The following is a 27,608-nucleotide window of genomic DNA, read 5'->3' as shown; positions in this document are numbered from 1 at the left end:
TGTTGAATTAATTGAATGACTAATCATGTGAATAAACCTAATAACCATAACGATAAATGCTGTGGTTTTTACATACAATAGCATAAACAACAAAGTATAAATCACATTTCACAAAAAGCAAAAAATTATGTACATAATTTATCTCCAGGCACTGTAGTAACTTATGTACTCTTTTTAAATTAAACCGTGACAGTAAAGTTGAATGAAACAATTTTCTCTGTATAGAAGCTTTTAAAAGTTGATGTAAAGAAAAATGCCATATCCTCTACCAAATCGAGCTCTTGACTGGAGCTGGACAGAATCTTTTAGGTAAAACTTTTTTTTCACTGAAGATGAAACAAAACATTTTAGCAAATTTGTGTCCATTTCAGCAAATTGTTTGTCAAAATGAAAAGAAATCCAGAAATGTCTAAACAATTTTTTTTGACATTATCAAAACATCAGTGTTTTGGGGGCTAGCATCACGGGGGGGATTTATGCACCAATCACAGAGGAGGTTGTTTGTGTTGCCCCTTTATGCCCAATAGCCCGGGCATAAATCCCTGCTCTGGAGCAGATACTTGAATCCAGGCCTCTTTTTTCCCAGGTGAGTGCCTAACCATTAAATTATTGGGTAGTTTGCAGGGGTGTCTTTCAGTCTCTCCTGTTGAAGCTGTTCTACTTGGTATAAAACACTTGAATATTTATTTGTCCAGAGAGAGAGAGTATGAGAGTGACTCTGTACCTCAGTGGTTAAGGTATTCATGGGAGACACCCAAGTTCCAGTCCCAGCTCCAATGACTGTTATCTCTTAGTGGCATGGCAGTTCAAAAATGTACCAATAACAAATTTTAAAGCTGTAATTTACTTACCTGAGCAGTAGGGGATGTTCTTCATGGTGTGCCCCATACACCCTTGATAGAAGATTTTCATTAGCAGTATCCATTTGGCCTACACATGCGCTGCTGATCTTCTCGTGCCCTATACCAAGACTATATCAAGCTGCACAGGCAAACAGGCCTCCGTTCCTTCTCAACTGCCTTGGCCTGAGACTCAACTTAGCACGTCCTCATGGTACGTGCCTTGGCTACTTGCTGACTTTGGTCTAACTTAGTTCATTTTAGCTAGTAAGTTGGTTAGTTTGTAGTTAGTTAAACTAGTTAGTTAGAAGATTGTTTGTTTTATTTCCTCGTGGGAGGTCCTCCCTGTGATGAGCATGCCCAGTTCACTGGGGTTTAAATGTTGCTGCACGTGTAGAGGCCATCATGGCGGGTGACAGACACTCTTAAAGTGCATTTGCTGCCTAGGAGAGTCTCATGTGCTATAGAAATGTAACATCTGTTTAACTCTCAAATCCAGGGCTTGAAAGAACTGGGATCTCAAGCTGCAATTGTTAATGATGGAGTGCTCCTTTTGTCCTGCTTTGGTGCCTGGCCAGGAGAACCCCCTGGCACTTCAGTCTGTGGGGGGTATCTAGCACCTCATCGGCCTCGGTGCAACACTCTCCTGGAAAAGGGAAGGCCTCCAAGACCTCCTCTAAAGATCTCAAGAAGAGGAGCTCTAGCTCCCCTGTTAAGGAGTCTACCTGAAAACCATTTGAGCTGGTCAACCGTCTGGGACTTCAACCTTTTGGCTCAGTACCACAAAAGAGAAGGGCTCCTCTGATACTAGTGAGGCAGGAAAATCCCATACCTATAAGAATAAGCCTGGCTCCAAGAAAGCCCCAGTACCATCTGGTGGAGATGGCCAGAGCAAACACAGAAGATCAGTATCGTTGGACTTAACCCTTCTCCCAGTACCTGTCTCAGCTTCTTCGGTGCTTCTGGAGAGCACTTGAAACTCTTGGTACTGTCCTGCAGGTATAAGCATGTCACTCGGTACCGCAACTCTGCTCTGTACTTCAAGACTTTAGGATCCATCCCCTGTTTCTTTCTATCCAGCTGTTGCCAAAATAGATTTCAGGATGTATTACTGCATATTGCAGTGCTGTTAGCATTCCACCTCCTGAATTGTCATCTCATTCTACAAGGTCACAGGCTACATCTATGGCTTTACTTAAAAATGTCCCAGTATCTGAGATTTGCATGGTCCTCGGTAATATCTTTTCCAGGCACTAGGCTCTAGTTAATGCCTCTAGATCTGATGTGGCTGTTGGCAACGCAGTTCTTTCCTCAGTTATAGACTCAATTCCAAGGCTCCTTCCTCCTTATGAGGATGCTGCTTGGGAGTCATCAGAAGTGGAGCATCTATAGGAACACTACTCAAAGAAAAAGAGGTTACTTGCCTTGTGCAGCAACTATGGTTCTTTGAGATGTGTGTCACCTATGGGTGCTCCACTACCCCCGCCCTCCTTCCCCTCTGCTTCAGAATTCTTTCTGACACTTAGCAGTGGAGAAGGAACTGAGGACGGTTTGTCTTGGTGCAGGACTTGAGAATATCAGCAGTGCATGCTTGGGCCAAACCAACATTGCTAATGAAAATCTCTGATCAAAGTCATGTGGGGCGCATGTTCACATGAAGTGAAGTGCCCATGTCGGAGTGGGGGGCTACAGTTATTACACAGGGTGAATAACTTCTTTTTTTCTTTGAGATGTGTAGTCCATATACATGGGATATGTATATATGAACTATGTATCTCGAAGAACATCCGTTACTGCACAAGTAAGTAACCTCCTTTTCTTCTTAGTGATTGTCCATATCATATTCTACTGCTGGTAATTCCCAAACAGTAGACCTCCCCAGAGGCAGAAAGGAGGAGTTCACTCCCACAGGGACTGCAGCACAGTCCTGCCAAACAGAGCATCATCCCTGGTTGCTTGCACTCGTGCATAATGTTTCATGAATGTGTTCACAGAAGACCAAGTTGCCAGCCTGCAGATGTCTCTGAGGGGTATGCCTGCCAAAGAGGCCACTGATGTAGCCTGTGCCCTGGTAGTCTAAACATGAACTGGTACACTGGGCTATCCAACTGGAATATTCTCTGTGTGAACACTGCTTGTCCCCTAACCCTGCTCCCATAAACCACCAAGAGATGGAGGTATTTTCTGAAGGGCCTAGTCCAAGTAGAACAGCAAGGCCTTTCTTGTATCCAATTTATGCAGCCTCTGCTTGGCCTTCCCTGTGTGAGGCTTCGGGAAGAACTATGACAGCTTGACGATTTCATTCATGTGCAACTCTGGAAGACTTCTGCATACCCCCAGGGGTACCTGTATCCCTGGTTGAGAAACACTGCTCTAGAGAAGCTGGAGTGCTTGGGGCCAATATACTCTGTAGGTTAACATTGCACAGTATGGGAGGCTATGGGGGCTGGTATCCATGGTCACTGTACCAGTATGGATTGGAGCCTTGGGTCATGCCCCATTTAAGGCTATGCTCCTCAGTCCCAGCATGGCTCACACTAAGTGAGACCTATGGCACATCTGGGTCATCCTGACTGGTGCTTTCCGCAGTGCTCAGGGAGTTTTTCGTCAGCTTTGATGTACCTTTGCTATCTGACAGCCATGTCATTTTCTGAGGCTGAGAGTCAGAGCTTAGGGAAGACATTCTGCACCTCTTCTGCTCAGTATCTGGCTGGACCTGACTCTCCCTCGGTACCAAGGCCACTTTGGGGAGAGCATCTCAGTTTGTTTTGATGGTGTGTCTGGTGCAAACCTTGAGGATCTCTGGTCCCCCAAAGGTTTGGAGGTCAGGGACCCAGGAACAGAGTCTGGGTGTATGGACTGCTCCCAGCAAGAAGGCCCTCAAGCACTAGTCCCTTAAATGCTGGGTCTGCTTCAAAAAGGACCTGCAGATCTCTCACCAGTCCAGAAGTGCCGCTTGCGTGGCTGTTGAGATGTATGATAGTCTCGCAGGAGGGGCAGTGCTTTAAGCTCAGGGACTTGTACTTCACCACATGGAATCACAGGCAGTACTGGTCCACTCTGCCGTTTATACTTTGTTCACACACATGAGGAAGCAAAGGGTGCATGTGCCATCCCTCCAGATACTGCTAACTAAAAAGTTCTCCAATGCATGTGGAGTAGACTTGTGATAACCACCGTGGAATATAATGCAGACTATCACTTGAAAAACTTATTTCCCCTCCCTGCCATTAAACTCCTGAGGTCCCTTCCAACCATGATATTCTGTGATTCTAATCTGGACGTGCTTCTAGGCACTGTTTCAGGAAGTCTCTACTGTTCCATTACTGCTGTTCTAAGCTGCCTATTCTCTTCGACTTTCTTCACATGAAGAAGGGTGGGACTGTGGGACTTGCAGCTGGGCTCTGGAGCTCATATGCATTTTTTTTTTAAGCAAGTGAGAGATTACTTAATTGAAGAAACTGATGCCAGACTCCCTCATTTAGGTTCCTGGAGATGTCTCACACTAGCTCACCCCATGTGACTTCCATCCCTTCCCTCTTCTTTCATCTTATTTTAAGAACGGAATTGTTTTATTGCCCCCTCCGGTGAAAAAATGTTAGCCACTGAAGGGACATCACAAGCTGGAAACACTATATGCTATTGCACTAATTGCATGTTCCTGAGATTGGCTCTGTGGCAGGGGAAAGCTGGTCAAGTCCCATGTGCAGGGCAGGAATTTCTTGGAAGGAGAGTTGAAGAGAAATGAAAACTAGCTCTGCCTAGGAATCTGGACCTGGCCTTTATTCCTAGTAACCACAGACTTTGTTTGTGGTACAGTGCCGTTTTATGGCTCACCCTTTACCTGGGAAAACTGGCTGATTTATGTGGGTTAAACATGAATTGTTATTTCATATAATATATTTAGGCATACCAAGTTTAAGTAGCACAGATATTGATGAGACTGATTGCATGGGCAGTTTAGCTGTATTGGGAATTCCCATATATTTTCCCATTTTCAGAATGGAAAAAGTTAATGAGTTAGTTATTTATCAGTATGTAAATGCTATGGTGAATTCTGTAGGGTAAATAGAAAAATCTGTAGAAGATATTAAAAATGCATTATCATCTTTAGAGAGCTTGAAAGCTTTACTTTCTTGCATATGTACTATTCTCTGCAGGACAAACATGCTTTATTAGATGTCACTCCAAATGCTGTGGATCGTCTGAATTATGCACAATGGTATCCCATTGTGGTGTTCCTGAACCCTGATTCCAAGCAGGGTGTAAAAACCATGAGAATGAGACTGTGTCCAGAATCACGGAAAAGTGCCAGAAAATTGTATGAAAGAGCTCACAAGCTACGAAAAAATAATCATCATCTCTTCACAAGTAAGTACACAGCAGGAAATGTTTATGAACCAAGCCCAACTTAAATTGGGGCAGGGGTAATATATCCAACAGAGGTTTGAACAGCATCTCTTGTATAGCGTGAATATGATTTTTAGATTTGCATTGCTAGGTAACTGAATACCAATAGTACCCATTACATCGAAAAGCCCCTCAAATTTTAATAAAAAGTTGGTTAGTGGTTTTTGCAAGTTTCAAAGCTCTGTCAGTACTAGTGTATTCTGTGTGGTTCTTTTCTTTTCTTCTTGTATTTCTGCTTCCTTCCTGCTGCTCTTCGTGAAGGGGAGGTAGCAGACAAAGATCCCTTCGTGACTTATGGTACATTGTGGCCCCTTCCCAAACTCTTTTTCCCTTTCTTGGGTATTCTATCCTGCTCTCACTGTGACTAATTCCCACTGTATCCATGACTGGCCTTCCTTCTTGCTCTCTGGTCCTAATTCACTTTCAGACTTATCTGTTGCCCCATAGTAGCAAAGAGTGGTATTAACAGTTGGGAGATCTGTGGTGGTTTAACACATGGTTCTGCTTTGAAAGCGACTGTAAAAATGCTGCAGTTTTCTGTATTTGATTCCTGAATCAAATATGATCAGTTTTGCTAATTAAAAAAAAGTTTATTAATTGCCAGCCCTGTAAGCAAAATCAGTCTCAATCAAGCTAGATTCTTTCTTCCTTGTATGTCATCACCAGTAATATGAGTTTTGCAGACCAGATTACATCTGCTGTATTTGTATAGTCTCAGATAGGTGGAATTTAGTAAAGATCTGTCCTGCTGAAGCACAGGTAGGAATCTAAGCCACCTCACTTTCTCTTAGCTGTGTTAGCTTGGCAAGGCCAACAGGAGTAAAAATCAGCAGAAACTTACTGTGAAATCTAAAGGAAGCAGATAGGACTCTGAACACAAGAGGAAAGTATTTTAAGGAAGAAGATGCCACATTAATAGTTTCTTTTAGAGTAAAATTGTGTTTGAACTCAGCTCTCATTGTTAACTGTGATAAAATGCCTCATACTACTTTATATAAAAGGGAGACATAAATAAATGTGTGTATACAAAGTGCCCCAAGAGTTATTTAAACTCACAATTCACATTGCATTTGGTGGTAGTCCAGAACTTTCTCCAAATGAAAAATAAATGTTATATAAGAAGTCATATTAATCCCATTTTATTTTTAGCTACCATCAACTTGAATTCAATGAATGATGGCTGGTATGGAGCACTAAAGGAAGCAATTCAGCAGCAACAGAACCAGTTGGTGTGGGTTTCAGAAGGAAAGGTAAGAAATGTCACTTTCCCTTTGTTTGAGCAGAAATTATAAAACCATGACTGCTCTTATACAATACAGTAGTGAGCAGTCTTTCTTTCCCTTTTTCATGATCATATCAAGATTGTTGTAAAGTAACTGTGGGGAGGGGTGGATCTTTGAGGCTTAAAAACAATCCTGGTGATATTGCTGCTCTTAGTGGTCACCACTGTATTTTTACATCTCTCTCTCTTCCGTTCCTCTCAGTTGTGCTTTCAAGACAACTGGGTTTTCTCCTGGAATGAAATTTTTTTTTTTTTCAAGTTCTGCCTATCACTTCCAGGTCTAAAGGAATCAACTGACTCAGTTGACAACTGTGTACTACTCTACACTGATTTCTACCAAGATAAAAATAGAGACTTAACTAAGCTTTTTGTCCTTGTGACCGAGGTTATTTGCCCACGGAAATCACTTACAAAAAGGTGTGGTGGATTATCTGTCATTTGAAATCTGTCAGGATTAGTGGCTTTGTAAAAGATACACACTAGCTCAACCAGAAATTATGGGCTAAATGCAAGACTTAATGGGAGAAATTCTACGGGCTATGTTTATAAAGGAGGTCAGATTAGAGCTTGATGGTTCCTTGTGGTCTTAACATACAGCACAGGCAATTGCATTGTAAGGTTCACTGCCCTCACTAAAATACCCCAACCCTGTTGCTTAGTAGGAGAAGATAGTTCAGTTATCATTGGTCATTTTTCTGTCAAGAAGAGTGCCAACATCAGATAGGCACTGAAGAACTGAGTAGAAATGATTGACTCATTTTGGGTAGGCCACTAAACAGCTGTCAAGTGGAATTACTCTTAATCTCTGATGTGCCTAAAATTCAAACTAGTAGTCTGGATGTGGTGGTGGTGATACTGCAGTTAGACACCTGTGGCTGGCCTGTGCCAGCTGACTCAGACTCATGGGGATTGGACTAAGGGGCTAACTGTGGTGTAGACATTCCTTGGGTGGAAGTCCAGGCTCTGGGACCCTGTGTGGTGAGAGGGTCCCAGAACTCAGACTGTAGCCTGAACAGTTAAACAGCCCTTAGTCTGAGCTCCATGAACCCGAGTGAGCTGGCACATGCCAGCCATATGTCTAATTGCAGTGAAGACATACCCTCAGAGAATGGTTCTAACCAGGCATATGAGATGTAGGTGGGGGCAATGGGAGCACAGCAATTCCAGCTGCATGCAATGGCTAATGCCACTTATCCCACAGCACCATTGCTGGAGGGGGCAGATGGAGGAAGAGCATCTCTGATCCCCCTATATGCTGCCCCTTTCCCTGCCCCATTCTGGTTGATCCATGGGACTGGGAAGTGACTGTGTGTAGCAGCTGGACAGCCAGCAGATACTGAAATAGAGGAGCAATGGAGATAGGAAAACTACAGACTCGAACTCTCAGAGCATTTTATATGATATCCTCCAACAATAATGGCTTGATTTTACAGAGGTGTTCAGAGTTGTTGAGCACCTACAGCTCCTATTGAATTGTTCAGCACATCTGAAAATCAGACCCTTAATCACTTTAAAGAACCTGGATTTTTAACTTCCCATCGCAAATTGGAAGCAGATACATATATAGTATGTTGAATTTACATGTATTTTTAGTTCTCTGCAAGAAAACAACCTCCCCAGTTTCCCATGAAAGGTGAAGGGCATCCTTTGAAAATGATTAAAGATCTTAATTTAATTTTGTTTGACACAGGCAGATGGTGCTACAAGTGATGACCTTGACTTACACGATGATCGCCTTTCCTACCTGTCAGCTCCAGGTAGTGAATATTCCATGTACAGCACAGATAGTAGACACACTTCAGACTATGATGACACAGATACAGAAGGGGGTGCCTACACTGATCAAGAACTTGATGAAACTCTCAATGATGAAGTTGGGACTCCTCCTGAATCTGCTATTACACGGTCCTCTGAACCTGTAAGAGAGGATTCCTCTGGGATACATCATGAAAGTCAAACATATCCTCCTTATGCACCGCAAGCTCAGACCCAGCCAAATCATAGAATAGACTCTCCAGGATTTAAAACAGCTGCCTCTCAACCGGTAAGCAACAACTTTACACTTTGATAGGCGGTATTCTCCTTAGCGTGTAAGCTCTTTGGAGCAGGGACTTTTGTGTACAGTCCTTAGCAATATTGTGAGTGCACACCAGAAGCTGCCAATAATAATGCCACAATGGATTAGAGAATTTTTGGGGGGGGGTTTCTATAAAGAGGCTGTGATTTATTTTGATGTGAAAATATCTGACGTTCCAGTCTATTTTATGTATTTAGATATCTGCTTCATTTTGTAAAAAGTGATATAATGAATTTCTAAAACTGCTGAAAAGTGCTAGTGCCTGATACTTTCTATCAGTGCTCTTTAAACAACTATTCATGTAGTAGATGTGTTTGATCGAAACATTCCAGTCTATATTAAAAATAATACTGAAGTCATAGCATTATACAAGAGCACTATATTTAAAATATTTTAAACACTTCACAGAAAGCAGAAGCCTCACCTGCAGGCCCTTACCTTTCCCCGTCGCCTGAAACAATCCCTGCAACCTCATCACCTTCTGCTGTTAATCCTAATGTAAACTTAACTAATGTCAGAATGGAGGAGCCCACCTCAGCTCCTTACAACTCTTTTCAACTACAAGCTGGCCCCTTAAGAACACCAAGCACTGAGGGAGTTCACATAATGCTAAGAGATCAAGAGCCATCATCCTTATCACCGCATATAGATCCAGCAAAGGTACCTGTGCTGCATCATTGCACTAATTTGCTGCTATACATCAAGCTAGCACATGACTGGGTTTTTTTGCTCCTTATTGGAGGATTCCTTTTGATTTTTCTGAGGGTTCATGAACTATACAACAGCGCATCTAAATTGCTAAGAATCATCCTATTTTTTGTTTGCATGGCTTCAAATTGTACATCTGTTTTTTCTAGAAAACAAGAAATTTTAAATGAAAGTTGCTTTGTCTGATTGGTTTTATTTTTGTTTGCATATTTGATTTAAATTGTCAACATTCTATGCTGTTCATTAATGAGCCTTTGTCAAAAACCTGTGTTGTCCTCAAAATGATGCTAAACTTGTCTCATGCCTTATGGTTTCTAGTATATTAAATGGAAACAGATAATTATAAAATGAGTAGATCAGGGTATGAATACGAATGTGGGAATTAATTTTAATGTTTGGAAAAATTCATTCTTAAAAAAATAAAGACTGCTTTTCCCTGTAATTTAAATAAACCCCTAAACTAGTTTTATCTACTTCTGCTTGCAGTGTAGCACTTTAAATAAACATAGGCACAATCACTTTTTTCATGTTACACATGAGACCTCCTCTTTCTACAGGTATACAAAAAGGATCCATACATTAGCGAGGAGGCACCAAGACAGAACTATGTCTTGAAACAACCAGCAGTTAATCATCCAGTACAGAGACAGGAGAGAGAGACAAATGTGATCTATGAATCCCAGGTTCAGTATGCAGAGAAACAACCCAGTAGAGAGTATGAGCCATCAACATATAGGTATGATTCTACGAACTATGTAGATCAGTTTTCCCATGGTTATGACCCTCGTCTACATTATGATGACCATATACCTCCCTATGAGGACCACTGGGCATATTATGATGAAAAACAGCCCTACCAGCCGAGACCACCTTATGATAACCAACCTCCTAGGGACTTTAACCCCAGACAAAATGCAGACGAGAGCACAGAACGCAGCTACTACCCAGCACAACCTCGCTTTGAAGAACCACCTCCAATGGTTTATGACAGCAGGCCTCGCTATGAACCTGCACCTAAAAACTTCGGTCTACCACAACTGAGATATGAAGAGCAGCCCGCTGCTGGATATGATATTCATAGTAGATATAAACCAGAAGCTGAGACATACCCTTCAGCAATATCTAAGTCTCCTGAACCTAAGCAGTACTTCGATCCACATGTGAGGGGCTATGAACAAGGCCCTCCACAAGGATTTAATGCTAAGGCAGGACAGTATGAGCCTTCTCATAGCACTGCAGGTGTGCCTCCTACTCCTCCCCCCGCTTCATCACAAACCAAACCGGAAGTACTGCCTTCCAACAGTAAACCACTGCCTACATCACCAACTCTAACAGAGGAAGAAGAAGATCCTGCCATGAAACCACAATCAGTGCTAACTAGAGTTAAGATGTTTGAAAACAAAAGATCAGCATCGGTGGAAAAAATCAAGGATCCTAGTGATACACCAGCTGTTAAGGTAAATAATTTATACGTATAAATAAGCTTCCACTTCCTGTTGTTAAACTGATGGTATACTGAAATTAGGTAGCAAAGGAGGTTGTACCAGAATCAGTAAAGTCTTTCTATATATAAAGAGAGGGAGTTCTTTCTTCGTTGTACTACCTTCTTAGCTACCTAACTTCAGTATACTGTATGTTTAAAAACAGGAAGTGGAAGGTTTTATTTAGGGGAATTTGCTACCCTAAATGCACACTTTCTTCAGATTTTGATACTTTGAATCACGTGGTTTTCTTTTAAAAGAATACCATGGAGACTTTCTAAATATAGGAATGTCATGATGTAAATCTACATGTGTTTGATTTTTTTACAGCCTCCAGAACTAGCACCTAAACCTACCATTGCCACAGTGAGTGGTTCCAAACCAACCTCTCAAAATCAGTATGAACATGACAAAACAATTTACAGGTAAATGTACCATTTCTCATTAACACACAAATATGTAATCTAATAGTAAAAGAGTAGATATTTCAATGGTGAGATATTTCTGCTTGTGTATTTAAAATTACAGTAGAAGTGTTATATCAGTGTGTCATATCTGTAATAGAGGCCACCAAGACACTTGTCTTAAAGGGTTCTCTGATGCAAGATTGAGTGAACTTCACTGTGCCATTTTCCTCAGATCCTTTTAAGAAACAATTATGGCATAAGAAAAGACAGCAGCAAGTTGGAGACCTTTTTAATATTTAGTCTAGATAATTTAGAAATGGGTAAAGTCGAAGGAAAGGTGGTAAGGGATTTTTACTGTGATACAACCTCCGTAGCTAACTAATCTCAATACAGTATATGTTAAAGGCTGAAAGGTTTTGCTCTCAGTCCACTGTTTAGTCATATGTAAGCCTCCATATCTTGCCAACTAAATGCAATTCTGTTTATGCAAATGATGAGTGTTTTATTTGAGAAGCAGTTGTAATATATTTCTATGTAGTTGTAGGAGAGTTATTTTTAAATTGCATTGTGGTTACCCAAAAGAATCATTTGGGATGCGGAACTCTAATTAGAATACAAACAACTGCTAAAAAAAATCCAAACAAACAAGAAAGCAAAGCATTATTAATTTATTATTATCATCATCATCATCAATCATCATCGCCGTTTAGGGCCCCAGAACCACAGAGACCTCAAGTGAAGCCATCTGAAGACATAGTACGTTCAAATCACTATGATCCTGAGGAAGATGAAGAGTACTATCGAAAGCAGCTTTCATACTTTGATCGCAGAAGTTTTGAAAATAAGCCCTCTACACAGGTTCCTGCCAGCCATCACCCTGAGCCTGCTAAGCCAGTACATCCTCAGAATCAACTGAACTTTACTAACTATTCTAAGTAAGATCTTTCATTTTATCTTGTCTTATTCATTTGTTTCTAAAGTGAGGTGGAATTTAGGAGTAAATCTGAACTTACTATGTATGAATTTCTATAACCACCAAGATAGATGTCCAGGTACCTGATTAAAAAGCATAGCTTTTGTGTAACAAAAAAGACCGTTTTAGTGTCAAGAACATTTATTTGTTTGAAGTTAGTCCGAAAACATAAAATTATTGAATTTGTGTCTTGGCTGAATTTAATGAAATATAGAGACTTCTGGAGCTGAACAATTTATTTTACTGGCCCTTAGACCCACATGCAGTGCAATGTAGAGAGTTTTTCTCTTAGCGTAAGGTATGCTGAGCAATTAAATATCTTCCAGAAAAGAGGTTCGAACTCCATTGCAGTTCTAAGTAACTTTGTTCTGCAGGCACAAACTTAAACAAATCAGCCATAAGATGTTTACTAAGACTAGAGCAACTTCATTACACGTTTTGGATGTGATGATGCTAGACGTCTTTCTCTGTAGATGGAAACATCTTTTTCCTGTATTGGATGACTTCTTTGATTTGGAACATTTGTACAGAAACTGTATGAAAGCTCCAACACAAATTTAGCTCACATACGGTTTGTGTGGGTGTGGGTGTATGTGCGCGCGCACACACATTTTTACTACTTTTTCTGTTTTTTGATTGAGAACTTCATCAGGTAGTCAGTAGGCTTTCCCAAGCTCTTTCAGTAGTTTAGGATGTCTGGTTCCTAGTCACTTGTTCTACCCATTTACCTTATTGTGAGCTCCAGTGTCTGGAGTAGTGGACTGAGTCAGGGCAACCTGGATTTTATTCCTAACTCTGACACTTCACCTCTCTGACCTTTACTTTCTCCATTTGAAAATGATACCTTTTTCACAGGTTTTGTGTGTGCTGAGGGATTTTAGGGAAATCTCTCAATAGAACGATCCCAGCACTAGACCAACGGTGGGTGAATTCACTAAAGTTCAGTGTTAGATACAATTACAGAGTGTAAGATAGTGTAGGTACATTATCAGGGAAAGAACAAGAATTTGTGGGAAAACAGCAGTCCATGAGTTGAGGCTTGATAAATAAAATTCCAAATGATTTACTGAATTTGCTGCATGATATCTTTTAAAGGTGGGGGGAGAGGAGAACCTAAAATTGCAAAAGTCAACCAAGTATATTATACAAAGCAAAAAAGGAAAAATCTTACTGAATGGTATGAATCATCTAGTTACTAGCTGGCTACTTGTCTAGGTAGGAGATCTGCAATGATCTACTTTGTTTGCTCCTCCCACATGATACTAATGGAGGAGAGGAATGTGTTCAGTGACCCATGATCTTTGCTTCCCAGGTAGCTGTGAATCCCCTTATTTTTCATCCTACCCTATATCTTCTGAAAGAAAGAAACGGACTTCAACCACCTACCAGCTCTTGGTAGAGGAAAGGAGTCCCTTTCTTTGTTTCCAGACATTATAAGAAGTGACCTAAACAGCTCAGCTGGCCCCCAGAAGTCTACTAGGGCTTTCAGCCTTGTGCTGTCAAAGCAAAACTGGGGAATTTTCTTGCCCCTTGGAGTGTACGCCCTGAGCAAGTGATTCCATCACCATACAGCAAAACCCTGAGGAACAGTGGCTGGCAGTGGTGATACCTCAAGGAGGTTTTGTAAGTTTTAATTAATATTTGTAAAGGTTTTTAATATCCATAATGACAAGAACTATACTAATACAAACAGCAATATGTTTATCCTCCTTATAAATGGCTTTACTGTAACTTACTTGCTGAGCATACTAAAATATGTATGCACATCTGAAAGTTCAAAATAGCAATGTCTTCGTGAACTGGAAGAGCATGATGAATAAACGCATCTGTTTAATGGCTCAGAATTCAAATTAGGTGCCCCAGAGCAGCTGGCACCTGAGCAGGGCACTGAAAAGGGGACCATTTTCACTTCTGCTTCACACCTGAATGTGTCGCATGACATTTCCATTCTTTGGTGGTAGTTCTGGGCTATTTGTTTTTCTGTGTGTGTTGTTGAGGGTAACTTCAGGCCTCAATATACAGGAAAGTGACATAAAACGGCTACAAAGAAAAGTAGTGTTGCCATGTATGGGACTGTGAGACAGCTTGAGTATTCAGAAATGATAGAGAAAGCTGCTCTCTCTTGTGAAAGAGTACTAACCATTAGAAGACCAAGAAAGGGATACACATGGGAAAGAATAGAAAGAAACATACCAGGAAGAGTAGAAAATTGATGGAGACAGTAAGCTTGAAAAGCAAGGAAATGAATTAGACAATATGCTTCCTAGTACTGACTCTTAAGACATGCCTTTGTGTGTATGTGTGCACATAAGATACTGTTCGCAAGTTAGAGGTTTTTGTTTTAATGAGTGTTCCCTCTTACTCAGCCAATTTCTAGACCATGCTCTGAGGCTTGGTTGGTAACTTTCTCCAAAATATTCATGCGTTGGTCACAACTCCGTATATGTCATTATTTTTCCAAAAATAAATGTGGGGCTAATTGGTGATGATGATGGGAAATTGTTTACAGGTCTGCAACCTCTTGTTTTTGAGTAATCCATATATCTTGTTTTTGAGGAATCAATTCTTTTTTTAAAAAAAGATGTAGCTAACGCTACTAAAACAAATCTCAAATATTCATCGGTTAACTTAAAAAGTTGTTGGTATTTTGCAATTTATATAAGCAGGCTTGCTAGAATTTGATTTTTACTTTTTTATAATTTCAGTGCGTATCAATGCTTACTTTTGGTAAGGGTTTTTTCAATTTTTATCAATTTAAATTTTCATAGTTGGGAGAAATTATGGGGAGGTCAGACAATTATTTAATGGCATAGAGGTTGAGATTCAAAAAGTTAAATCTTTATAACCACTAAAACAAAACTGTCAGCATTACAGGTCAAAATACACAAACTAATTATCCTTAATTCAAACTCTGATAAATTCTCAAGAATCACTTTTCTTTGCTGCTCTGTAAATTTTGATTATTATCAATGAAAATATTTTATTGGTTTGTGTGTGTACAGTGAAATCTGTTTACTGACCTTTATTGATTAAAAATCTAGACCTTCTGTATAAGTGTCTGTCAACACTGAGCACATCAGATCTTCAATGAGTTAAGTTTCAGAGTAGCAGCAATGTTAGTCTGTATTTGCAAAAAGAAAAGGAGTACTTGTGGCACCTTAGAGACTAACCAATTTATTTGAGCATAAGCTTTCGTGAGCTACAGCTCACTTCATCGGATGCATTCAGTGGAAAATACAGTGGGGAGATTTATATACATAGAGAACATGAAACAATGGGTGGTACCATACACACTGTAACAAGAGTGATCACTTAAGGTGAGCTATTACCAGCAGGAGAGTGGGGGGGACCTGTTGTAGTGATAATCAGGGTGGGCCATTTCCAGCAGTTGACAAGGACATCTGGGGAACAGTGGGGGATGGAGGGGTGGGAATAAATATGGGGAAATAGTTTTACTTTGTGTAGTGACCCATCCACTCCCAGTCTCTATTCAAGCCTAAGTTAATTGTATCCAATTTGCAAATGAATTCCAATTCAGCAGTCTCTCGCTGGACTCTGGTTTTCAAGTTTTTTTGTTGAAGAATTGCAACTTTTAGGTCTGTAATCGAGTGACCAGAGAGATTGAAGTGTTCTCCAACTGGTTTTTGAATGTTATAATTCTTGGAATCTGATTTGTGTCCATTTATTCTTTTACATAGAGACTGTCCGGTTTGACCAATGTACATGGCAGAGGGGCATTGCTGGCACATGATGGCGTCTATCACATTGGTAGAAGTGCAGGTGAACGAGCCTCTGATAGTGTGGCTGATGTGATTAGGCCCTATGATGGTGTCCCCTGAATAGATATGTGGACACAGTTGGCAACGGGCTTTGTTGCAAGGATAGGTTCCTGGGTTAGTGGTTCTGTTGTGTGGTGTGTGGTTGCTGGTGAGTATTTGCTTCAGGTTGGGGGGCTGTCTGTAAGCAAGGACTGGCCTGTCTCCCAAGCTCTGTGAGAGTGATGGGTCGTCCTTCAGGATAGGTTGTAGATCCTTGATGATGTGTTGGAAAGGTTGGAACCCTGATCTGGGGTATTCTGTCTGCTACCCAAGATCCATAAACCTGGAAATCCTGGACATCCCATCATCTCAGGCATTGGCACTCTGACAGCAGGATTGTCTGGCTATGTAGACTCCTTCCTCAGGCCCTATGCTACCAGCACTTCCACCTATCTTTGAGACACCACTGACTTCCTGAGGAAACTACAATCCATCGGTGATCTTCCTGAAAACACCATCCTGGCCACTATGGATATAGAAGCCCTCTACACCAACATTCCACACAAAGATGGACTACAAGCCGTCAGGAACAGTATCCCCAATAATGTCACGGCAGACCTGATGGCTGAACTTTGTGACTTTGTCCTCCCCCACAACTATTTCACATTTGGGGACAATGTATACCTTCAAATCAGCGGCACTGCTATGGGTACGCGCATGGCCCCACAGTATGCCAACATTTTTATGGCTGACTTAGAACAACGCTTCCTCAGCTCTCGTCCCCTAATGCCTCTACTTGCACTACATTGATGACATCTTCATCATCTGGACCCATGGAAAAGAAGCCCTTGAGGAATTCCATCATGATTTCAACAATTTCCATCCCACCATCAACCTCAGCCTGGACCAGTCCACACAAGAGATCCACTTCCTGGACACTATGGCGCTAATAAGCGATGGTCACATAAACACCACCCTATACTGGAAACCTACTGACCGCTATTCCTACCTACATGCCTCCAGCTTTCATCCAGACCATACCACACGATCCATTGTCTATAGCCAAGCTCGACGATGCAACCGCATTTGCTCCAACCCCTCAGACAGAGACAAACACCTACAAGATCTCTATCAAGCGTTCTTACAACTACAATACCCACCTGCGGAAGTGAAGAAACAGACTGATAGAGCCAGAAGAGTTCCCAGAAGTCACCTACTACAGGACAGGCCCAACAAAGAAAATAACAGAACGCCACTAGCCATCACCTTCAGCCCCCAACTAAAACCCCTCCAACGCATCATCAAGGATCTACAACCTATCCTGAAGGACGACCGATCACTCTCACAGATCTTGGGAGACAGGCCAGTCCTTGCTTACAGACAGCCCCCCAACCTGAAGCAAATACTCACCAGCAACCACACACCACACAACAGAACCACTAACCCAGGAACCTATCCTTGCAACAAAGCCCGTTGCCAACTGTGCCCACATATCATTCAGGGGACACCATCATAGGGCCTAATCACATCAGCCACACTATCAGAGGCTCGTTCACCTGCACATCTACCAATGTGATAGATGCCATCATGTGCCAGCAATGCCCCTCTGCCATGTACATTGGTCAAACTGGACAGTCTCTACGTAAAAGAATAAATGGACACAAATCAGATGTCAAGAATTATAACATTCATAAACCAGTCGGAGAACACTTCAATCTCTCTGGTCACACGATTACAGACATGAAAGTTGCGATATTACAACAGAAAAACTTGAAAACCAGAGTCCAGCGAGAGACTGCTGAATTGGAATTCATTTGCAAATTGGATACAATTAACTTAGGTTACCTTGCATAATGACTTAGCCACTCCCAGTCTCTATTCAAGCCTATTTCCCCTTGTTTTTTCCTATCCCCCCCCCCCCCCCCCCGACGTTCTTGTTAAACCCTGGATTTGTGCTGGAAATGGCCCACCTTGATTATCATACAGATTGTAAGGAGAGTGATCACTTTAGATAAGCTATTACCAGCAGGAGAGTGGGGTGGGGGGAGAAAACCTTTTGAAGTGATAAACACCCATTTTTTCATGATCTGTGTGTATAAAAACATCCTCACTGCATTTTCCACTTTTATGCATCCGATGAAGTGAGCTGTAGCTCACGAAAGCTTATGCTCAAATAAATTGGTTAGTCTCTAAGGTGCCACAAGTACTCCTTTTCTTTTTGCGAATACAGACTAACACGGCTGCTACTCTGAAACCTATCAGGTGTTCTTGTCAACTGCTGGAAATGGCCCACCTTGATTATCATTACAATAGGTCCTCCTCCTCCCCTCCCCCTCCTGCTTGTAATAGCTCACCTTAAGTGATCACTCTGGTTACAGTGTGTATGGTAACACTCATTGTTTCATGTTCTCTATGTATATAAATCTCCCCACTGTATTTTCCACTGAATGCATCCGATGAAGTGAGCTGTAGCTCACGAAAGCTTATGCTCAAATAAATTTGTTAATCTCTAAAGTGCCACAAGTACTCCTTTTCAATGAGTTAAATCACTCTAGTTAATAACGAAGTTTCGTGGAAGAAATGAGGCAGGAGTGTAACGAAAAATAGTTTTCAAACCAAACCACAGTACTGAAATGCATTTTAATAGCTTTCTTCTCTGGATGATTCATGACAAACACTAGAAATGGGAGGAACCTAAACAAATGTCTCTAATGGTACCTTAATATCCCTCTTCCATTAAGGTTTTTTGTTGTTGTTAATATTGTTATAGTAACTTCTAAATAATAGTTTGTACAACTTGAGGAATTAAAAAAAAAAAAGTTAGAACTGGGCAAAGATGGCCAAAAATACCCTCCACAAATAACCACTTTTGAAAATTAACTTGGCCGTGCTCCTGTTTGTGTTCACCTTTAATGAAAATCCATGTGCCTTTACTGGTGTGAATCTTCACCGATTGCCAGTTTCAACATCTACATGAATATGTGCATAAACTGAATTTTAAATCTGTATAAATGAATATTGGCATAGGAAGCAGTTGTGGTCAGAGAATGAAAACAGTGTCGTGGTGCTACTCTGGCCATTCACAATTAATGCAGCTTGAATTACTACCCTGGAAAATCCAGGGACCTGTTTGCAATCTGTGCAGAGGTGCAAAAGTTTGCAATAAATAAATAAAAATGTATTAAAATATTTGAGGAAATCCTGATCTGTGACTAGAAAGAGGCTAAACCCATTAGAGAAATCATTCATGGAAAATTATTGGTTCAGCTCCATTTATAATAAATTAGTGCGTAAAAAGAACAAAGCAGCAGTTTGAGTTAAGGTGTTTTGAAATGTTTCTCTGTTAAGCTTTTATGACAATCCAAGTAGTCTTAGACAAAGCAGCACAAATTTTACTAGAAAGTTAGTTTCCCCAGTACAATTTAAAATAAGTACAGTAACTGCTGTTTGATAATTCAGAGTGAGCTTGTGCAAGTTTGCATAGTTAACATACAAAATGTTTGTTATTCAGGCACCAAATTTAACTGACCTCCAGCAATTGCCCTACACTGATGGGGAATGTTCTATGAATGCAAAGTATAGAGAGAAAACTGCAAAGCCACATACACTCTTATGTGGCTTTGCAGTATCAATGAACAAGTACTGTAGTTCCTCATCTGTAATCTTTTGTGCTGCCATCATAGATGCTTGCATTCAAACAAACTGAGGTTAGTATCTGTTCTTTTAGAAGAAATTCACATTTACCAAACAGAAAATGGTGAAATCTGAGAGGATGAACATTCTGACTTGTAAGAGGGAAATGCAAACAATTAACTGTAAACAAAATAACTACTTTAAATGGGAGTAGTAATGGCTGAGCAAAGTCAGGCCTGGCTGATCTGTAAGATTTCATCAGAATTTAACAGACACTTACTGTGCTCTGGAGATGAGGGACTAAGTTGTTGGTGCTGTTTGCAAATAGGCAATTCTGTCATAAAATTATGTCTTTTGGATCTCAGTTAAGTTGTCAGGTTCAAGACAGTTTTTCAAAGAGCAGAGAAAAAATTAGAGATTGGATCTTTTTCTAAAAGCTTTTGTCTACTTTCACGGTGAGCTCTTGGCAGTGTTCCTGATATCACTGTAGAAAAGCAGGTGGTGGGTAAATGAGGTAGGAATGGATAAAACAGGAGGGAAATTCTTGTTTTTTAAAAAAAATTGAAACATTTTAAAGACAAAAGTGACCCACTTCGGATTAATTCATCTACATTAGCTATTGTAATTAAACGGTCACTGCAGTACAGTAAGGGGCATTTCACTAGGCAAGTATTTCACTATTCTTTGTCCACTGTCTCTAACTGAGCTACGATAAAAGGGCAGCAAAAGTGTAATGATACTAGAACTGCATAGTGGTATTAACAGGGAAAGGGGAAATATGTATGCATAAAACCACCATGTAATGGTGTTCATTGATCGTATTACTGAAGAGAAAAGGGGGGAAATACTATAACACATAAACAGCATCATGATGGGTCAGATTTTCAAAAGTACCTAGGAACTGAAGTCCCATTGGCTTTCAATGGGATTTAGGAGCTTTTCAAATATGTGATCTAGTCTCCTAAGTCAAGTAGGCACTTTTGAAAACTTTACCCATTATCCTAAACTCTGTTAGCATGGGGATTGTATTAGTAATTTTAATTAAATTCACGAGAGTTAATGGTTAACGTTTCAACAACAATGATGGTGTTATGGGAAGGAGGAGGCATTTTCATCTCTTCTCTTCACGTTTCCGATTGGGGAAAATAGTTTTTGGGCTGAAATTCCTGTGGTGCTAATCAGGATGCTTTTAAGGAAGAGAGTAGCTTTTCAGTATGTGATCTTCCTGTATTCTATTCAGACTTTGTAAGGGGACCTACTAGAGTATTTAACATTTTAAAATAAACCTCTGAAGCTGTTGGAGAGGGAGGGCCTTCTGAGGACATCTTAAAAGTAGAGCCACCTAAGAGATCTGACATGAATGCATTGTGTACAGTTAAATGCGACAGCACTTTGGGTTTGATGGTTTTGCATATTAAAATCATGATCTGTGTTTATCCCAATATCCAGTTATTTTTGCTAATGTTTTATGATATTTGGCTTTTCTTACTCACCAATAGCAAGAAAGTGACTTAAATATTTTTGCACAAATCTCATATAGTATATAGACGATTAGCCACTGATAGATAAGAAATTACTAATCAAACAAGTAATGGAGGGGTGTTGTTAAAGAAACTCTGAGCCTAGAATGAATGTCTACTCCTCCGCCCCTCCCAGTTTATATTTGCCTCGTAAAGGCACCTTGCACATCTAGATATCTGCTGCATGAAATGTCTATTTTTATAAATTTCTTGGCAACTTGCTTTGAAAAACCACATAGAAGCTCTGATCCTGCGGAGAGGCTCCTGCTTAGCTTTATGCAGTGTGAATAGCCCCATTGAAGTCAACAGGACTTTTGCTATGCCTCAGGTTAAACATTTGTATAAGTCTTTGTAGGGCCATAATCTTAAAATAATTTTAATATTTAGACAGGAGCAGTGCATTTTGGTCAGATGCAACACAGTTGTTTATGACAAGCCAAAATTAAATACTGACATGAGTCTTCTGTGTGAGGATTCACATAATTATTAATTTCTAATGCTATAACTCAGCACTTGTCTTATTGATGGTTTTTGTATTTAGAAGAAATGTACGTTTTTGCATCTGGGCTTACAGTTTCACTGTACATCGGGTAGGCAGACTCCATTAATTTTAAAATACTTTTCATCCATTGACTGACAAATTTTGTATTAATATTTTATGTACATTTTCCTGCCCCTAACAAATTTACATAGCTGTTTTGGAAACAAAATAGACTAGTAAAGTAAGTAATAAAATCTGTCTGCTTGGTAACAGTAAACTCTCTACTGTAAGCAAACTAATTTATTTAGCAGTTTGAATGGTTTGGTGTTCCTTTATAAGAAATGTCAAGTTGTAACTTTACATTTGAAAGAATCTCACGTTACAGGTTCAGCACTGAGAAATGTATGTGTACAAATGTTTTTATTCATCATATTTATGTCCACCAATCAGGCGTTCTTCATGGGGAAATCAAGCCAAAAAGTCCATTTTAGAAAATATGTGGCACCAGTGAAGCTCCTTTGTAAGGGTAATGTCACATTTGTGTCTTCTAGTTGTCAGAAGTTGTAGTATATGGAATAGTTTTTGTCTCTTCCCTCTTCTCCTTTGCTTTATAGGCCTGTTGCTTAGGAGAGTGTATTCTCAATTATAGACACTAGAGCAAAACTCTCCTTATGCAGTGTGGCCTTTCATTTAAAGGTTGATTGTAAAAGGCTGGTTGTTTTGAACTGTTAGGTTTAGGTCAGGGGTGGGCAACCTATGGCACGCATGCCGAAGGCAGCACACAAGCTGATTTTCAGTGGCACGCACGCTGCCCGGGTCCTGGCCACCGGTCCGGGGGCTCTGCATTTTAATTTAATTTTAAATGAAGTTTCTGAAACATTTTAAAAACCCGTATTTACTTTACATACAACAATAGTTTAGTTATATATTATAGACGTATAGAAAGAGACCTTCTAAAAACATTAAAATGTATTACTGGCACGCAAAACCTTAAATTAGAGTGAATAAATGAAGACTCGGCACACCACTTCTGAAAGGTTGCTGACCCCTGGTTTAGGTCATGTGTTTGAAGGTATTGTTTTACTCAGTCTAGTCTTGCTGCTCACTTTTTCTTTCTCTCATAAGTTTTCTTTCAGAATTATTCTGGTTGCCCTGTAGTTAAGGGGTAATATTAGACCTTGCAAATTTAAAAAGTTCATTGGTGCTCTTTCTGAAACACTGCTGGCTGTTTCTGGTCAGCTTCATCACTATTCCTGAACAATGAACATGATTTGGCCACCTCTACACTTTGAGGTTAAACTGTGTTCAGCACTAGGTCATTTGCATCTGTTGCTAACTTCTTTATCAGCAACTGACAAATTACAGTCTTGTCCACATAAGGTAGAACAAAGATTAAAAATAACATTTGAAAACTTTGTCTCTGAGTTGGGTTTATATCTTAGGATAAAATCATGGCCTTCTCTACACTGGGAAAACTTATAAAAATATTCCTCCAGTTTTGCAGTATGAAAAAAGTGGCTTTATTTTAACAACTTGAACAAATTGTGTAGATTTGTCACAAAAGTAGAAAATGAGTAATATCCATTTCTGTGCACTGTTCTACCACTGAGATGAAAGGATGTTTATTGAAGAGTGGCAGGAGCCATAGTGTAGGTGAGGGACCTGCAGCTGGATATATAACACCATTTTGATTAAATTTACTTTTCAGCAGGCTTAACTGAGAGAGTGGTAAAAGTGAGTCTGGAAGCCAGAGCCACCACTCTACGAAAGTGCTCTGCAGCAGGTTTTGGAACCAATGAGAATTTTTTTGGTAAATTTTTCCCAATGTAGACAGCCTATGGGTTTGATGATCCTTTCATTGGCCCTGGTATCACAAGTAGCTTAATTAAAGTCAGTGTAGCTGGTGTAAAAATTGTGTAAATTAGAGGAGAACAAAGCCTTAATCTCAGATACATTGTGGATGTTCTTACAAGAATATAAAAAATATCTGTACAATTTTGTGTAAAACCTGATGAAAGTAAAGATTCCTATTTGAGTTCTGGGTATTCCACACGTGGGTACACATGTGCTTCATGTTTCTGAGATTGGAGATTTCTAGCAAGCAGTGTCTGTTGGTCTGTGCCCATTGCTCTCCTCATGCTCTGTACTGAGGGCATAAGGGTCAGTCCGGACCGACTGCTCTCCAGGTTCTTCTCACCACCGCATGGCCTGAGTCAGAATCTTCTGTGTCCAAAGCTTCTTCATAGCCTTCTTATCTATAAATATATACTGAAAATAGTGAAGTGTTTTTAGTGGATTTTTCCTCATTGTTACAGTGAGCATAGGATAGTTCCTTCCCTACCTCAGGGACCCTACCTTTCTCTCTCTCCCAATCGGGAGAAGAACTGTGGCCAGACTTCTGGAGTTTAAGTGTCGTCTGCCCCCGTTCCTTCTCCATCAGTGGCTAACACCACCACTGCTTTGGGGAGGCTCACATCACCACCAAGTGCAGTATCTGACGCTTCCCACCTCCCCAAACACATGAGGGATGGGAGTCCTGTCGGAGCCCCTGGACAGGGGCCAAATTCACGGCCATGAAAAATGCGTCATGGACCGTGAAATCTGGTCTCTCCCTGTGAAATCTGGTCTTTTGTGTGCTTTTAGCCCTATTCTATACCGATTTCACAGTGGAGACCAGAGTTTCTCAAATTGGGGTCCCGACCCAAAAGGGAGTTGCGGGGGTCACAAGGGTTATTTATGCGGGGTTCGTGGTATTGCCACCCTTACTTCTGCACTGCCTTCAGAGTTGGGTGGCCGGAGAGTGGTGGCCGTTGGCCAGGTGCCCAGCTCCAAAGTGCCCTTTTACAATACTGACATCTTGAGATCTTAAAATAAGGATAATTGACTTTTTGCAGTCACAGGCCTTGTTTACTAGCTGTGAGAGTGGCCATCCCAGTCCAGTCTCCTCACAGCATTTTTCAGGGTTGGGACTGCGGGTGTCCTGCTTTTATGTTTCATCTTGCCTGTATCGGAATGGGCAAAGAGAGTAGCTCTCTCCTTGAGGCAGAACTGAGTGATCTCTCCTCAAAAATCTTTGAGATTTTTTTTTTTTAATCTCAAATTGAGCAGTATTCTGGGGTTCAAATTGAGGGGAACCATAGAATGCACCACGTGGTATCTTGTCCATTCTTTCAGGAAGAGCCAATGTTCTCTTAATTTTCTAGAATGTTCTCTACCCATTTATTCAGTTGCATTACCCATTGCTCCCAGTGCCTTCGCAATGAGTTACTGTTTGTTATTCAGTATGTTGGTTATTCATTGACAATTTCTTTCTGTCAGTGAGAAAAGACTGTCTGATAACTACCAGTCTAGAGCACCCAATATAATGGGGCCCTGATTCTTTCTTGAAGCTTCTACCTGCTACCATAATAAAATAGGAAATAAAAATAAAACTTGTGCATTTAAAATAAAGCTACATTTTTGTGGAATACTCTTCCTTCCAAAGAGATCCTGTTTTCAGATGCAGTCTACATTTTGAAGTCTAAACTGGCTAAGTTTTTTTTGTCTATCGAATGGTTATAAATCTGTACTAGGTTAACTTTTTTAAATGTTGTAGTAGAATACTTGTGAATGCCACTATATCAGACTGTAGTCCTACAAGATGAATGGGTTCGATCAATTGTCAACTACATAGCTAGTAATTGCCTTAAAATAAGTAACCAAAAATAAAAACTGAGAGCCACTCATAGATGAGGTGATATCAAAGCTCTTTTCAGTTAGAGACTAGTTTTCATCTTTGCATCTGATTTATGTGGCTTAGAAAGAGAACACTATTTGAATAGCCTCTGTACTTTATTTTATTTTTTTAAATATGACCATAAGTGATGTTTTTGGACAATGTTTAAAGTACTCCATAGAGAGGGAAGAAGTCCATTCTCACTGAAATTTGTGCATATTAACATTAAGCGGAGTTGTATGTATGTTGGAAGGAATAGTCCCAAATTTTAATTGAAAATGGAGCTAGTAGTAATTTTCAGTTTATTGCATAAATCTTGCTGCTTTCTCAATGATAAAAACAATATTAAACTTTTAGAACAATATACCTGCAAAATATCTGGATAATTCTTCTTCGAGTAGTGTCCCTGTGGATGCTCCACTTCAGGTTTTCTACTCCCTGATTGTAGTCCCCAACTCCCCAAGAAAGAAGAAGGGATCACAATAGTAAAGATCAACACAACCCAAACCATGAAGTGAGAGAGAGAGAGTGTGTGTGTGTTTCACCTTTCTTCTCCCAGTAGGCAGAATTAAAATATCATCGTTATTTGGGAGAGTAACTACAGGACATGGTAATGCTGACCAGAAATCTTTTTTTAATGTGTGGACACTGATAATGGAGAGCTGAAAGAGTTTCCCTAGGAATAAGATTGAACTCTTCACTATAAAAACTTTCTCAGCCAGTTATATGTAGTGCAATACTGACTACAGCATATGTGTAGTAAATAGCCCCAGAATAAGATAAGCATGCATTGCACCTACAGTATATCAAATTCAGAATACTAAAATTCTATTTACGGTCAAGTAGAATGACAGTCTGAAATTCTTTCATTGCACTCTAATGAAGTGTTGTTCAAGATATAATGAAGGTTTCTATTTCAGTCTGACCTGAACTTATCTACTGTGAGGCCTCACCTGCCTGTAATTCATAGACAAAAGTTTCATATTAAGCATAGCGTATGATCACTATACATATACATATACAGTAAGGTCTTGTGTCAGAATGCTAGCTGACTAACTTAATTCTGTCTCTTTGTACAATGTCTTGTCATGTTAACAGTTCTAGGACTAACTCAAAGTATGAAGAAATAATGTGCTTAAGATAGAATGACCATTTTTCTTTCATTCTTCTATTGCTGTTTGCTTTGCCATCACCTAGATTTCTTGGCTCTTACACTAGCTATGACTACTTGAAAAGGAACATCAAGTGGTAAGATTGCCGTTGATGTGAGGATGTTTTCAGGTGTCCTCTCACTGTTACATTTATCACAGGCATTATGTGCACCTAAAATTTTAAACACAATAATTTTGAAAGTAGGTTTAAGTTACGATAGCCAAAAACTATAGGTATTTTTGAAAATTGGCCATTTCCTGAGAAATATTTGAAATTTAAGTTTAAATTGCTTGCTTATTTAACTAGCTAAAATTTATGCACATAAAGCTAGTGAAGCTTAAGCTGATTGCATTTATAATTAAGATGGCATTGTTGAAATATCGGGTGTATTTAGAAGAGTTCTGACAGAAATCAGTCTTTCTATAGCACATCCAATTTATGCTTTTTAAAAAAACTAGGTAATTTAAAATTAAACTATTTTTTAATACCTACCTAAATAATAGCACAGTTCTTCAATTGAAAATCCACCCAAACTAAATTGAAAACAAAGGATTTAGAGCGAAACATCACAAAAATACACCCAAAATGTCATCTGCCTTTTGTTTGCCATCTTTTGGTTTGTGTTACTAATCTTTTTAAAGATTCAGTGTTGTCTTGAAATCTCTTGTGCTTATAAATGAATGTTTTGTACTTAGGACTGAATGTTATACAGAAACTGTTAATGTTCATAGGAAGAGATGAAAATTATAGGTAGTATAGAAGGAGAAACAATGGTGAGTTCAGAAACTGAAAACTTTTGTAAAATTGGACAAGTCAGCCTATTGTTTTTCTTTTATTTCCAACAGGGGGAAGCCTACTGATGCTGAGCCCCCAGATAGACCTGTTGGTGAAAAGCGCTATGAGCCCGTTCCTCAAGTTACTCCTCCTCCCCTACCTCCAGTACAGTATACTCAACCTCAGTCAATTAATAATCCTGTCGTACTACTTCAGGCACATCCCAAGTCTGCACTTTCTGAGGGTATGAAATCTGAAAGTTGGCACGTCTAATAGGATGCAGTGTTGAATTTACGCAAGTGTTCTGTTTGCCTAGCTTCCTATTCTCCAGTACAGACTTAAGTTACTGCACAAACTTTTTAAAATTGAACTATTCAGTTCTTGCACATGAAGTTTCT

The 27,608-nt window shown here is 40.0% G+C and overlaps 1 protein-coding gene across 11 annotated transcripts in view; it reads left to right on the top strand.

The window, feature by feature from the left end:
* TJP1 (tight junction protein 1) overlaps positions 1–27,608 on the top strand; it is a 314,091-nt gene that overhangs the window by 269,700 nt on the left and 16,783 nt on the right. For 5 of the 11 annotated variants that reach the window (XM_074966209.1, XM_074966205.1, XM_074966208.1 and 2 more), the window contains 9 exons: positions 5,000–5,210; positions 6,399–6,499; positions 8,222–8,575; positions 9,017–9,268; positions 9,874–10,773; positions 11,128–11,222; positions 11,915–12,139; positions 26,482–26,532; positions 27,282–27,454. In XM_074966209.1, coding sequence (XP_074822310.1) covers positions 5,000–5,210; positions 6,399–6,499; positions 8,222–8,575; positions 9,017–9,268; positions 9,874–10,773; positions 11,128–11,222; positions 11,915–12,139; positions 26,482–26,532; positions 27,282–27,454 — 2,362 coding nt within the window. The remainder of the gene's footprint in view (positions 1–4,999; positions 5,211–6,398; positions 6,500–8,221; positions 8,576–9,016; positions 9,269–9,873; positions 10,774–11,127; positions 11,223–11,914; positions 12,140–26,481; positions 26,533–27,281; positions 27,455–27,608) is intronic. The other 6 variants (XM_074966206.1, XM_074966204.1, XM_074966210.1 and 3 more) reach the window with 3 other exon arrangements.

Source organism: Natator depressus, chromosome 10, assembly GCF_965152275.1.
Source record: "Natator depressus isolate rNatDep1 chromosome 10, rNatDep2.hap1, whole genome shotgun sequence".
NCBI classification, from domain to species: domain Eukaryota; kingdom Metazoa; phylum Chordata; order Testudines; family Cheloniidae; genus Natator; species Natator depressus.
The sequence above is the reverse complement of the archived record's forward strand: the minus strand, read 5'-3'. Positions and strand labels throughout refer to the sequence as shown.